The sequence below is a fragment of the Ranitomeya variabilis genome, chromosome 4 (assembly GCF_051348905.1).
Source record: "Ranitomeya variabilis isolate aRanVar5 chromosome 4, aRanVar5.hap1, whole genome shotgun sequence".
In the NCBI taxonomy this organism is placed as follows: Eukaryota; Metazoa; Chordata; class Amphibia; order Anura; family Dendrobatidae; genus Ranitomeya; species Ranitomeya variabilis.
This window is the reverse complement of record NC_135235.1, coordinates 72,740,295-72,755,069: the sequence shown is the minus strand read 5'-3', so window position 1 is coordinate 72,755,069 and position 14,775 is coordinate 72,740,295. Positions and strand designations below refer to the sequence as shown.

Genomic DNA, 14,775 nt, shown 5'->3' with positions numbered 1-14,775 from the left:
TTTAGAGCGGTGCCTGAATCCACAAATGCCATGACAGAAAATGACGATAATGAGCAGATCAGGGTCACAGATAACAGAAATTTAGGTTGTACAGTACTGATGGTAACAGAACTAGCGATTCTCTTGGTACGCTTAGGGCAATCAGAAATAACATGAGCAGAATCGCCACAGTAAAAACACAACCTATTCTGACGTCTGAATCCTTGTCGTTCAGCTCTAGACACAATCCTATTACACTGCACAGGCTCAGGACTCCGCTCGGAAGACAATGCCATAGTGTGCAAAACTCTGCGCTCGCGCAAGCGCCGATCAATCTGAATGGCCAGAGACATAGAATCACTCAGACCAGCAGGCGTGGGGAACCCCACCATAACATCTTTAACGGATTCAGAAAGACCCTTTCCGAAGATTGCCGCCAAGGCATCCTCATTCCATTTAGTCAGTACAGACCATTTTCTAAATTTCTGGCAATATGACTCTGCCGCTTCCTGACCCTGAGACAGGGCCAACAAGGTCCTCTCAGCATGATCCACTGAATTAGGTTCGTCATACAATAACCCAAGCGCCTGAAAAAAGACGTCTACATTAAGCAACGCCGGATTCCCAGGTTCCAGGGCAAATGCCCAATCCTGGGGGTCCCCACGCAGCAGAGATATAACAATTCTAACCTGCTGGATGGGATCACCAGAGGAACGGGGTTTCAGAGCAAAAAACAGTTTACAGTTATTTTTAAAGCTCAGAAATTTGGACCTATCCCCAAAAAACAAATCAGGAGTTGGAATTCTAGGCTCTAAAACTGGAGTCTGAACGATATAATCGGAAATACCCTGTACTCTAGCAGCAAGTTGATCCACACGAGAAGCCAATCCCTGAACATCCATACCAGCGCCGAACTCCTGAGCCACCCAGAGGTAAAGCGGGAAGAAAAAAAAACACACAACAGACTACAGAAAAAAAAATGGCTCAGCACTTTCCTTCCCTTCTTCTGAGATGCGGTTAACTCATTGTTGGCCAGTTGTACTGTTATGATCTGGTAGCCTAAGAGCAGCATGAGACGTACTCTGGAGAAGGTGGTACCTGTACTGACCGCAGACCCTGAACTTAACACCGCAACTAGAAGTAGCCGTGGAATGTACCTAGCGCTCCCTAGACATCTCGACACAGCCGGAGGACTAATTACCCCTAGAGATAGAAAAGGGAAAACTATCTTGCCTCAGAGAAAATCCCCAAAAGATAGACAGCCCCCCACAAATATTGACTGTGAGAGGAGAGGGAAAAAACATACGCAGACTGAAATCAGAATTTAGCAAAGGAGGCCACTTCTAGCTAAAAAGAAAGGATAGGACAGAGAACTATGCGGTCAGTATTAAAACACTAGAAAATATCCACCACAGAAAATACAAAATCTCCACAGCTAACTAAAGATATGGAGGGTATATCTGCATCTCCAGAGATACCAGCTTGGTTAAAAAAATCCTTATACAGACCAAGCTGGACAAGACAAAAACATGGAAAAGAACTTGAACAATACGGCCACAACATGTGGACAGCAAAAATCAAGGCCAGAACTTATCTTTGTTGAAATGAACTGCAAAGCAGGAGAGACCAGGCAGAGATGTGAATCCGCCAGGAACAATGGACAACTGGCACTGACTAAAGGGTGAAGCAAGACTAAATAGCCCAGTCAGAATTTGCAAAAAGTGAACACACCTGATAAATGCTGCGATTCAGAGACAGCAGCGCTACCACTTACAACCACCGGAGGGAGCCAAAGAGCAGAATTCACAACAGGTGTCTGCTGAAGACACCTTCCATCGCTGCCATCTTGGTAGTCCTGTGAAGCTCAGCCTGTTATCTCCCAGCATACAGTATAAATGATTGGACGATCGCAGATTCAAGTCCCCTAAGGGGACTAAAAAATAAAGTAAAGAATTGGGAAAAACAATATTTTGAAAATGATTTAGAAAACTAAAAAGTCAAATCACCGTTTTTTCTCCCCACTGAAAATAAAGTAATTTAGAGAAAAACTAAATACATTTCGATTGACACGTCTGTAAAAGTCTGAGCTATCAAAATCTAAAATTAACAAAATCAAAACAAATGGATTGTTGTTTTTAGTCCCCACTCCTCCCTAAAAAAAAAATACAATAAAAAGCGATGAAATTGTCTTATGTACTCCAAATTGGAGCCAATAAAACTGTCATAACAAACCCAATGGTGTTATCACTTAAATGTAATAAAAATCTGTTCAAATTTGGCATTGCCGTAATCCTCTTGACCTGGAGAATCCTTTTTCCAGGTTGTTTTATTATTGTAAAATTAAATCTATGAACTCAGAACCCAAAAAACTTTGTTAGAATTGCATTTTTTTTCCCCGTTTTCCACTACATTGTATGGTAAAAAGAATGGCATTGTTCAAAACTAAACTCGTCACCCAAAAAACTAAGTCGTTATTCGGCTTTGTTAGCAGAAATATATTTTGGCTTTTTGAAGAAGGGGAGGAAAAAAATGCCGCATCCTGAAGGGGTTAATAAAGCTCGGGACTGCGGCATATCCAGTGTGGCTGGTAATACAGCGCCATCATTTTCATGTACATTTGGTTTGATTCTTTTCTTACAGAAGGGAAAATGAGAAGTGCCACTGTATAGGAAAAAAATACGTAGGCATTGAATCCAGTTTGACTCTCTATTGCTATTTTTCCGTGTCGTTCCTCCATAGCGTCTAGAGAACCACAGGTTATCTAACTCTCAGGCTGATGTTTGCATTCCTGGGGATATTGCTTCTCTTTTTATAGTCTGAATGTTTCCATTGTTTTTCAGCATGAGGTGTTTTGATCGAGCAGCCTTGTTTCTGGAAGCCTGTCTGCAGAACTCGGCCATTGAAATCAGCGATGAGACCAATATCCTTTTATTTGTGGTTTGGTGATGAATCTTCATGACAGCAACAATAATGTGGTTGTCTTTCCTATACTCCTGACGGACCCCATTATCTGTGCGATCTGTGATTCTATTTGTCGTATTGTTCTAGGAGCAGAGAAAATAAATTCATGCAGAGGACGGATCCGGTAATTATGGCAACAGATGCAAACTGCACCGCAGCGATCCTGTTTACTATAATGGGTTTCCTCTAGTAGAATTATGAAAAACATTGTAGTCAATGAGGTCTTACTGGTGCCACTCATTTCTGTTATATACTGGATCCATCCTCTGCAGGAACTCATTTTCTGTTTCTTGGATGGAATGGAGAAACAGTTTTGCAAGACTCGGTTGTGACCAGATCCTAAGTCAGTGGGATCCATTTGGATTAGTTTGAAAACAAATCTAACAGCCATCATTGTGCTTGGACAAGCAGAAGCCATGACACTAGTGTGTGAACACATCCTTAGTTTACTAAGTGACAAACAGCAGACATGAGACCATTGTTGGGAAAAGGTAAGTTTATATACAGCATATACATCCAGTCTTTTATCCAATTGCATTAAAATCCATTACAGCGGTTTACAGCTTTTACCATCATGTTTCGATCACCGTGTGCTTTCATAATCCTGGCATTACCAGGCGAGGTCCCGAGCTCTTCAGAAATAATACTAATTTTACCCTTCGCCACGACAGCACCCCACATGAGAGAGAGGGATCCGCCCATAGGAACAGGAAACCTACAGAATAAAAGGAGGCGGTCCCCTCTCCTCCTCAGTTTAGGTTTCCTGTTCCTATAGGAAACCCTGCTTACCTACAGAAGAGGATCCCTGGGCCATGCACCCGCCTGCGTCGGTCTCTGAGGGAACGGCAGGGGCTGCGGTTCCAGAAGCAGCGGCGGGGGAGCCCCTGCTTGCAGCCTCCCCCCTCGTCTGGTCAGTCGCCATGGTCCGGGTCCGGTCACCGCTGGTCCGCCCGCCTCCATGAGGACGTGCGCGCTCAGCGGCCGGCTTAATATCCACAGCCGCCGCATGGTGAGGAGGAGCGGCACGTCTAACCCGGAAGTCGCCGGAGCACCCGGAAGTCGCCGGAGCACTTCTGGGTTAGGTCCGGGGAGGCAGGAGATTCGGCGCCAAATTTAAAAATGCAGCGCTAGCATCGGCCGGTGTGTGTGAGTATGGCTTCACCGGCCTACGAAGCGCACTTGCCTGCAACAGAGCAGCGTTCTCCCAGCAAGGAGACAAGCGCCAGGAGCAGCACTAAGAGTGGTGGTCGGCCTCCGGACAAACAATCTACCACAAAACAGAGAGATCACTTGTCAAAAAATCTGCCTCCAGAACCGGTACCTGTCAGCTTCACTGGGTGAGTTTTTAAAAAAGCCTCTTCCTATATGCTGATATATGTTCCTCCTGTATCCCCTTCCTCTAGACTAAGAAAAGGACGCACAAGTCCAAGCACAAGGAATGTGCCTTATGTACGCAGCCCCTTCCGGATTCTTATACCAAAAGGTTATGCTCAGAATGCATCATGCTAACCTTACGGCAGGAGAATATAATGACTCCGTCTGACGTTAGAGCCATAATCCGGGAAGAAATGCAGGGATTGGCGCATACAAGTAACACCAGTACCCGCCAACCAAGCAGGTCCCGATCTCCAGCAAGCTCAGAATCAGACGTTGTACATAGATCCTCAGACGAATCTGAATCTCAGCCGAGTTCATCCGAGAATGAACGTGGGGCTCTGTCTACCTAACAGCAGTGTAGACAACCTAGTAAAATCTGTCAGAAGCACGATGGGGTGCCCAGATGAGAAGGGGAGAAAGTCAGCTCAAGACATTATGTTTGCAGGGTTAGGACAGAAAAAACGTAGATCCTTCCCCGTCATACCCACGATTAAAGAACTAGTTAAAAAAGAATGGGATAAGCAGAATACAAGAGGATTTCTACCATCATCTTCTAAGAGACGCTATCCCTTCAGTGATGAGGAGCTGAATTCTTGGTCAAAGGTGCCAAAAGTTGATGCTGCAGTTGCTTCAACTTCCAAACAATCGGTCTTGCCAGTTGAAGATTCGGGGGTCCTAACTGACCCGTTAGACCGTAAAGCAGAAGCCTTACTTAAAAGATCATGGGAGGCTAAACGTACCTTCACACGAAACGACTTTGTAACGATATCGCTAGCGATCCGTGACGTTGCAGCGTCCTGGCTAGCTATATCGTTTAGTTTGATACGCAGCAGCGATCAGGATCCTGCTGTGATGTCGCTGGTCGCTGAATAAAGTTCAGAACTTTATTTGGTCGTCAGATCGCCGTGTATCGTTGTGTTTGACAGCAAAAGCAACGATACCAGCGATATTTTACACTGGTAACCAGGGTAAACATCGGGTTACTACGCGCAGGGCCGCGCTTAGTAACCCGATGTTTACCCTGGTTACCAGTGTAAAATGTAAAAAAAACAAACAGTACATACTTACATTCGCATCCCCCACCGTCTGCTTCCCACACTGACTGAGCGCCGCAAAGTGAAAGTGAAAGCACAGCACAGCGGTGACGTCACCGCTCTGCTGTTAGGGCCGGCGCTCAGTCAGTCAGTCAGTGCAGGAAGCGGACGCCGGGGGACGTGAATGTGAGTATGTAGTGTTTGTTTTTTTTACATTTTACGCTGGTAACCAGGGTAAACATTGGGTTACTAAGCGCGGCCCTGCGCTTAGCAACCCGATGTTTACCCTGGTTACCCGGGGACCTCGGCATCGTTGGTCGCTGGAGAGCGGTCTATGTGACAGCTCTCCAGCGACCAAACAGCGACGCTGCAGCGATCAGCATCGTTGTCGCTATCGCTGCAGCGTCGTTTCGTGTGAAGGTACCTTTACACGGGGGCATTCAGGCCAGCTATCTCTAGTACATGCACGGCAAGGTCGCTACTAGTGTGGATGGAACAGCTGGAGGAACAAATTAGAGGTAGAACTTCGAGAGCGTCAATCCTACCGAAAATCCCTCTAATAAAAGAAGCGGTAGCATTCCTGGCAGATGCCTCTGTGGATTCGCTACGCCTAGCAGCCAGATCAGCCGGCCTAGTGAACACAGCCCGGCGAGCACTCTGGTTAAAAAACTGGAAAGGGGACGCACAGGCCAAAGCAAAACTTTGTGTGATCCCCTGCCAGGGTGCGTTCCTTTTTGGGAAAACATTGGATGAGCTCTTAAATAAAGCGGGAGAACGAAAGAAGGGCTTCCCTAACCAATATCTTCAATCTTACAGGAGAACCTTCAGAAGACGCCCCTTTACCAGAAACCAACCGTTTGAGACTCAAAGGGAGCGCTGGGAGACAAAGGATCCAAAACAAAAAGGTGCTTTGTTTAGCGGATCCTATAATACAAAGCGTAGCAAGTACCGCTAACCATGAAGTAGGCGGCAGATTAAGATATTTATTTTCTAAATGGAAACAAATAACATCTAGCCATTGGATTCTGGACATTATTCAATACAGGTTAAAATTAGAGTTTGATAGAATCCCTTGGGATTCTTTTATAGTAACATCACCAAAAGGACGGGAACAACAAGAAGCTCTAGAATCAGAGATCCTATCTCTTCTATCTAAAAAAGTCTTGCTAGAGGTTCCCCAGGATCAAAAAGGGAAGGGGTTCTATTCCCCTTTGTTTTTGATCAGTAAACCAGATGGTTCATTTAGAACCATCATAAATCTCAAAAAAACCATACTTTTAAAATGGAATCCGTTAGTTCTGCCATCAAGCTTTTGTTCCCTAGGTGTGTCATGGCCGGGATAGACCTAAAAGATGCCTACTATCATCTTCCCATACATGCCGAACACCAGCAGTAGCTAAGGGTAGCAGTCATCCTGGCAGGACAGGTTCGTCACTTTCAATACTTAGCAATGCCATTTGGGCTTTCTATGGCTCCCCGCATCTTTACAAAAGTGATATTAGAAGTGATGGCTCATCTACGCCAACGGGACACTTTGATAATACCCTACCTAGATGATTTTCTAGTAGTAGGAGTTTCTATACCTCAATGTAAGATGCGATTATCTAATACGATCTCGTCCCTACAGGAACGGGTTGGATCGTCAACTTCGAAAAGTCCAGAGACCGTTCAAATATTTCTAAGAATCCAGCTAGAGTCCGTAAGTCAGAAAAGCTTCCTACCGCATTCAAAAAAAGTGACTATACAATCAAAGGTGTCAGAGGCAATGGAAAGCCCACACATGACACTAAGGAAGGCTATGTCCTTACTGGGATCATTATCCTCATGTATTCCAGCTGTGCCGTGGGCTCAATTTCATACAGTATGAAGTATTGTCAGTCCAGGGGAAAAAAGGACATCTGGAAAGTAAACTAACTCTTTCCAGGGATGTCATAGAATCCCTATCCTGGTGGCTAGATATGGAACACCTTTCAAAGGGTGTACCATGGATAATAGACCCTTCTAAGATAATTACCACAGACGCCAGCCCTATGGGGTGGGGTGCACATATGGAGAATGATCTGGCCCAAGATACCTGGGATCAGGCAGAATTAACATGTTCTTCCAACTGGAATGAGTTAAGAGCGGTAGAATATGCCTTAAATCATTTTCTTCCACAGATTCAAGGGGCCCATGTAAGGGTTTCCTCGGACAATTCCACCACAGTGGCATATGTAAACCGTCAAGGTGGTACACGGTCAGGAAGTCTGATGACCATAGCAGCAGACATCTTCCAACTAGCAGAGTCTCATCTTGCATCCTTAACAGCCCTACACATTAGAGGTGTAGAAAACACCAAAGCAGACTACCTCAGTCGGAACATGCTACGCCAGGGGGAATGGACCTTAAACAAAACCATATTCAAAATGATAACAGAATCATGGGGTATACCTCAAATAGATCTGTTTGCCACAAGAGACAACAGACAGGTAAAAAGGTTCGCTTCCCTGAACTTCATGGATCATCCAGACATGTTGGACTCCCTTCACCACCCTTGGAAGTTCAGACTGGCATACGCCTTTCCTCCAATGTCTCTGATTCCACTAGTGATCAGGAAAATCAGGAGGAAACAAGCAAGAGTAATCCTCATTGCACCTTTTTGGCCAAAGAGGCCATGGGTCTCTTGTCTCCAGAACATGCGTTTATGCGATCCATGGATTCTTCCATCAGACAAGGAACTGTTGTTGCAGGGCCCCTTTTTCCACCCGCAAGTAAAAGGGCTTCACTTGACGGCGTGGAATTTGAGAGGCAATTATTAAGTTCAAGGGGGTTATCAGTGGAACTAGTAAACACCCTGTTACTAAGTAGGAAAAGATCTACCACCCTAATATATAGTAGGGTATGGAATAAATTCTTAAACTTTTATACAGTACCGTTCACTAAGCAAGTTCCGGTAATACCTATTCTAGAGTTCCTACAAAAAGGTAGAGAATTAGGATTATCGGTAAACACCTTAAGAGTTCAAGTCTCAGCGTTAGGAGCCCCATATGGATGCAATATAGCAGCCAATAGGTGGGTCTCCAGATTTATAAAGTCTTGTGAACGAAGTAATCCGGTCCATATTCCCCGTCTACCTCCGTGGGATTTAAATTTAGTACTAGAGTCCTTAACTGGCTCCCCATTTGAGCCACTAGATTCCATACCTCTAAATGTCCTAACATATAAAGTAGCCCTACTGGTAGCCCTAACCTCAGCTAGGAGGGTTAGCGACATCCAGGCCCTGTCAGTAGACCCACCTTTCTTACTAGTATTTCAAGATCGGATAGTCCTAAAACCAGATCCCTCATACCTCCCTAAGGTGGCATCCACCTATCACAGATCACAGGAAATATTTCTCCCTTCCTTTTTTGATTCCCCTGTAATTCCAGAAAAACATAAGTTCCACACCTTAGATGTCAGTAGAGCCATCCTGACTTACATAGAGAGGTCTCAGACATGGAGGCAGAGTAGGGCTCTGTTTGTCTCCTTTCAGTGCCACAAGAAAGGACATGGGGTCACAAGAGCTACCATATCTCGGTGGATCAGAGAAGCTATCTGCTTGGCCTATACATCAAAGGGCAAGATTCCTCCAGTGGGGATAAAAGCATATTCAACACGAGCCATGGCTTCCTCCTGGGCGGAACAAGCAGATGTACCGATCCATTTAATATGTAAGGCCGCAACCTGGTCTACACCTTCTATCTTTTACAACCATTATAGACCCGATCTATCTACATCTTCTGATCTGACCTTTGGTAGAGCTGTTCTTAGTACAGTAATCCCACCCAGATAATAAGCCTCTGAAAATCTCTCATGTGGGGTGCTGTCGTGGCGAAGGGTAAAAAGCCGGATTACTTACCGGTAATGCTCTTTTAATGAGTCCACGACAGCACCCATTTACTACCCTCCCTAATTATGCACAGTTCTTTCTTTTAAGCTCACAAATAATGGTTTTATAGAGTTTAAGACATTTATGTTGCTGAATAAGAATTAATACTAAAGCTTTTGCGGTTCCCTTTTTATACTCTGTAAACTAAACTGAGGAGGAGAGGGGACCGCCTCCTTTTATTCTGTAGGTTTCCTGTTCCTGTGGGCGGATCCCTCTCTCATGTGGGGTGCTGTCGTGGACTCATTAAAAGAGCATTACCGGTAAGTAATCCGGCTTATTATGTATAGAGCACGAAATATTCCGCAGCATTTTACACTTAAAGAGGACCTTGCACCAATTTTTTTCATATTCTGCTGGACACACGATGTAATTGCGGTAGCAGAGCGGAATAAAACTTTTTTTTTTTTTTTTTATTTCGCCGCTCCGTTGTGGAGATATTGGCAATCAACATATTTGGCACCTAATGAATTAACTTTTAAGTCCAAGTGGATATTTTGCTTTTTAGTAGCACCCACTTGGCCTTAACAAAAGTTTGCTCATTAGGTGCCAATTAATTTCGTTGCTAATATCTCCGCAACAGAGAGGAGAAAGTAACACTGCCTAAAGTGATGCGTTTGGGTATGTGCACACGTTCCGGATTATTTTGCGGATTTTTCACGTTTTTTGCACGTTTTTTCGGCGGTATTCTGCGGCAAAAACTGATAAACGCATACATTATGCATCCCATCATTTCCAATGCATTCCGCAATTTTTATGCACATGTTGTGGATTTTTCCGCAAAAAAAACGCATGCGGAAAAATACGCAGCATGTTCATTAAAGGGAACCTGTCACCCCGTTTTTTCAATATGAGGTAAAAGTAGTGTTCAATAGGGCCTGAGCTGTGCTGTACAATAGTGCCTTTATTATCCCCTGATTCCCCACCTTTGCTGCCAAAATACCTTAGTAAAGTCGCCGTTTTCGGCTGTCAATCACGCAGGTCTGGTCAAATGGGTGTGGTGAAATCGCTGTTTCTCCCCCACCTCTTGCTTTTCTTCCCGGCGTTGGCGTAGTGGTTCGCGCATGCGCAACAGCCGAATGCACTGCGCAGCGGCAGAAAAAGAGCGCGATCTGCGCTATTCAACAGTTTATCGATGGCGGCGGCCATCTTCCTGAGGCCACGCGTTCGCAGATGGAGTGCTCTGCTTCCCGGGGCTTCAGAAAAATGGCCGTGGGATGCCGCGCGTGCGCAGATGGAGATCGCGGCGGCCATTTTCCTGAAGCCGAGATGCGTGATTGACAGCCGAAAACGGCGACTTTACTAAGGTATTTTGGCAGCAAAGGTGGGGAATCAGGGGATAATAAAGGCACTATTGTACAGCACAGCTCAGGCCCTATTGAACACTAATTTTACCTCATATTGAAAAAACAGGGTGACAGGTTCCCTTTAATTTTGCAGATTTTTTGCGGTTTTCCCACTATGTTATTGAATTGGGAAGCTCCGGAAAAAAACTTGAAAAATCCGCACAAAATCCACGCAAAAAACGTGACAAAACTGCGAGAAAAATGAGTGCGGATTTTATGCGGAAAATCTTCAGTTTTCCCAGGAAATTTCCGCATAAAATCCTGACGTGCACATACCCTTTCAGTGCATGAATAACACTGTGGATTCAGAGAACTGGTGCAGCACATGACAGATCCTGGAGACAAGTATGAGAAGTTCGGATTATGGAGCATCTTCGTTTTAGATCATTAGAACGGTGAGCATGGGTAGCGTGGTAGACAGCGGGGAGGTAGAAGATATAAGACAGTGCAACACTGTGGAAAGCTTTGTGGGTGAGAGTGATAAGTATCAGTGGATGAATAACCAGTGCAATGATTGCTACAGTGTAGAGACATCAGTGTAGAGGCTGGACATAAATATGAGCCTGACTGGCTGCCGTATTTAGGGGAGTTTAGTGAGAGGGAGACTGGTCTGTATTGGATGTGATAAATTGCATTGAAAATTTGGAGATTGGCTTGGTCATTATGCAGCAGATGCTTTATCATTCATTAGTAGGTTTTCCTTAACCCCGTCTCACATAAACTGATCTCTGCAGTGTTTGCAGATTACGCTCGCACCCTGCGATCTATAGGTTTCACCCAAGGAGCGCTGCGCTTTGCCCTTAAGGCAGGAGATGGTGGGGCAGAGTTGGTGTCCGAACTACACAGCAACAAATCTGAAGATGAAAAATGAACCATCGTACACGTACTGAAAGAATGAAGAAAACGTGAAAGAAGACTTCTAACAATTACAGCAGATCATTGCACACAATGCTTCTGAGCATTCAGATAAATGACAGGACCTGACACTCAGACATTCCATTATCATCTCCATCTTTTACAGATTACATCAAAGTGTAGAAGAGAGAACCAAAACTCATGGCTCTTACGATTTCCTTTAAATGGTATAGGCTGCCTAGTTTAGCCCTATAACATTTGGGTACTTACAGGTTACCTTGTTTTTAGGTATAAAGGAATAGTAGCTATGGTTTAATGTTCATTTGGAAAATAGTGTTATTTATGTAATTTATCTTAACGGATCAGAAAATTATTATAAAGGTGTATAACCGTTTTAATACACAAGATTAATTTTGATGAACTTACTTGTAAAGGTAGGATGTATTATCAGTGGGGAAAAACTGGAAAATGTCAACTTTGTTTTTAGGTGAAACAAAAAAACTATATATGATGTGTAATCAAGACTTGTGTGTTTCCATGGTAACAGACAACAAGCAAACCCTGTGTAGTCTGATCCTGCAACTATGCTCCCTTCCACCTGTGTCTTACTAACATTCAGTAGGTTAGGAAAAAGGTAGTGGAGATACAAAAGGTAGGACTACACACTGCATAGGATCAGACTACACAGGGATTGTTTGTAGTCTGTAACCAGGGAGATGCATAGACAATTTGCAAAGTTGCTTCATGCTCAATGCTTTGGAACAGTACCAAAAAAGAGTTGGCTGGAAATAGCCTTTAAATAGCATATTATGGGAGAGAAGCAGGACGAAGGCACAGCTGTATGACCTCGGGTTAATGAAGCTGCACACACACCAGGGATTATGGGTGCCACTTCCAAAGAAAAAGAATCTGTATATCCATAGAAAAGAAAGCGGATTGGCACGTACCGTCCCGTGCAACAAAATCCTTTATGGTGGCATCATAATACCAACAGCAGGCGGATAAAACGATGGAGCAAATACAGACTGTCTGTATTTGCTCCATCGTTTTATCCACCTGCTGTTGGTATTATGATGCCACAATAAAAGATTTTGTTGCACGGGACGGTATGTGCCAATCCGCTTTCTTTTCTATGGATAGCCTTTACATATTTGTTGCCCCTGATTCCCAAAGACATTTGTCTAGCAAAGAACGACCCAAAAGTAAGTTTTTAAGGCCATGTAATGTAGGCGTCCGCCATACTGGATATGGCAGTGATCACAAAAATTGTGCAATAAGACTTGTTGGTGAACAACCAAGCTGAAGGTGCGATCAGTGGAGAAGTCGGACATTCTAGAATTGGAACGAGCTGGCAATTCTACCGTGTGTGTCTCGTATCACATTTAAGAACTTTTCTTTTATTTGTTAACACCAATTGAACTTTCCAACCTGAGCTCTATGTATGGGCTGATTCACAATGTGATAGACTTACACTGCAAGAAATGTGTATATTGGGTTTCATTTACTCCAGATCTGTATTTTTGCACTGTGCTAGTCATCTGTGTAGTGCCCTAACTATAACTCCTTATCGGTGAGTGTTCCTAATAAAGTGATACTAAAGTCTGCTCTATTTGTATGTGTACACTGGATGCAGTAAGGCAGGGACCAGCAAACTGTGAGCACTCCAGCTATTGTAAAACTACAACTCTCAGCATGCTGCCGGGTATTTACCCTTGCAATAAGGTAATGTTCAGCCTCCAAGTAGGCAGACTTGAAGCTGGAGATGATGGATGAACCACACTACTTCAATTAACGCCTTCGTGACAGAGCCAATTTGGTACTTAATGACCAAGTCAATTTTTACAATTCTGACCACTGTCACTTTATGAGGTTATAACTCTGGAACGCTTTAACAGATCCCGCTGATTCAGAGATTGTTTTTTTTCGTGACATATTGTACTTCATGTTAGTGGTAACATTTCTTCGATATTACTTGCGATTATTTAGGAAAAAAATGGAAATATGGTGAAAATTTGTAAAATTTTGCAGTTTTCAAACTTTGTATTTTTATGCCCTTAAATCAGAGAGATATGTCACAATAAATAGTTAATAAATAACATTTCCAACATGTCTACTTTACATCAGCACAATTTTGGAAACAAATTTTTTTTTTGTTAGGGAATTATAAGGGTTAAAAGTTGACCAGCAATTTCTCATTTTTACAACACCATTTTTTTTAGGGACCACATCACAGTCATTGAAGTCATTTTGAGGGGTCTGTATGATAGAAAATAACCAAGTGTGACACCATTCTAAAAACTGCACCCCTCAAGCTGCTCAAAACCACATTCAAGAAGTTTATTAACCCTATACGCGCTTCACAGGAACTGAAACAATGTGGAAGGAAAAAATGAACATTTAACTTTTTTTTGCAAACATTTTACGGTACTTCAGAACCATTTTTTTATTTTCACAAGTGTAAAAACAGAAATTTAACCATAAATTTTGTTGTGCAATTTCTCCTGAATACGCCGATACCCCATATGCGGGGGTAAACCACTGTATGGGCGCACCGCAGAGCTTGGAAGTGAAGGAGTGCCGTTTGACTTTTTCAATGCAGAATTGGCTGGAATTGAGATCGGATGCATGTCACGTTTAGAGAGCCCCTGAGGTGCCTAAACAGTGGAAACACTCCACAAGTGACCCCATTTTGGAAACTAGACCCATTAAGGAACTTATCTAGATGTGTGGTGAGCACTTTGAACCCCCAACTGCTTCACAGAAGTTTATAATGTAGAGCCATGAAAATAAAAAAATCATATTTTTTCCACAAAAATGATTTTTCACCCTAAATTTTTACTTTCACAAGGGTAACAAGAGAAATTGGACCCCAAAAGTTGTTGTCCAATTTGTCCTGAGTATGCTGGTACCCCATGTGTGGGGGGGACCACTGTTTGGCACGGCAGAGCTCGGAAGGGAAGGAGCGCCGTTTTAGAATGCAGACTTTGATAGAATGGTCTGCGGGCGTTATGTTGCGTTTGCAGAGCCCCTGATGTACCTAAACAGTAGAAACCCCCCTACAAATGACCCCATTTTGGAAACTAGACCCCCCATGGAACTTATCTAGATGTGTGGTGAGAACTTTGAATGCCCAAGTGCTTCACAGAAGTTTATAATGCAGAGTCGTGAAAATTAAAAATATTTTTTTTCCACAAAAAAGATTTTTTAGCCCCTAAGTTTTTATTTTCACAAGGGTAACAGGAGAAATTGGACCCCAAAAGTCGTTGTCCAGTTTGTCCCGAGTACGCTGATGCCCCATATGTGGGGGTAAACCACTGTT

At 43.6% G+C, this 14,775-nt stretch overlaps 1 protein-coding gene across 8 annotated transcripts in view; it reads left to right on the top strand.

Annotated features, from left to right (window-relative positions):
• Positions 1 to 13,060, top strand: part of WDR11 (WD repeat domain 11) — a 134,288-nt gene extending 121,228 nt beyond the window's left edge. For 4 of the 8 annotated variants that reach the window (XM_077258730.1, XM_077258731.1, XM_077258729.1 and 1 more), the window contains exons 28-29: positions 2,820 to 2,899; positions 11,318 to 13,060. In XM_077258730.1, coding sequence (XP_077114845.1) covers positions 2,820 to 2,899; positions 11,318 to 11,472 — 235 coding nt within the window. In that variant the 3' untranslated portion in view covers positions 11,473 to 13,060. Of the gene's footprint in view, positions 1 to 2,819; positions 2,903 to 11,317 lie in introns of all 8 variants that reach the window. The other 4 variants (XM_077258727.1, XM_077258728.1, XM_077258726.1 and 1 more) reach the window with 1 other exon arrangement.
• The last annotated feature ends 1,715 nt before the right edge of the window (positions 13,061 to 14,775 follow it).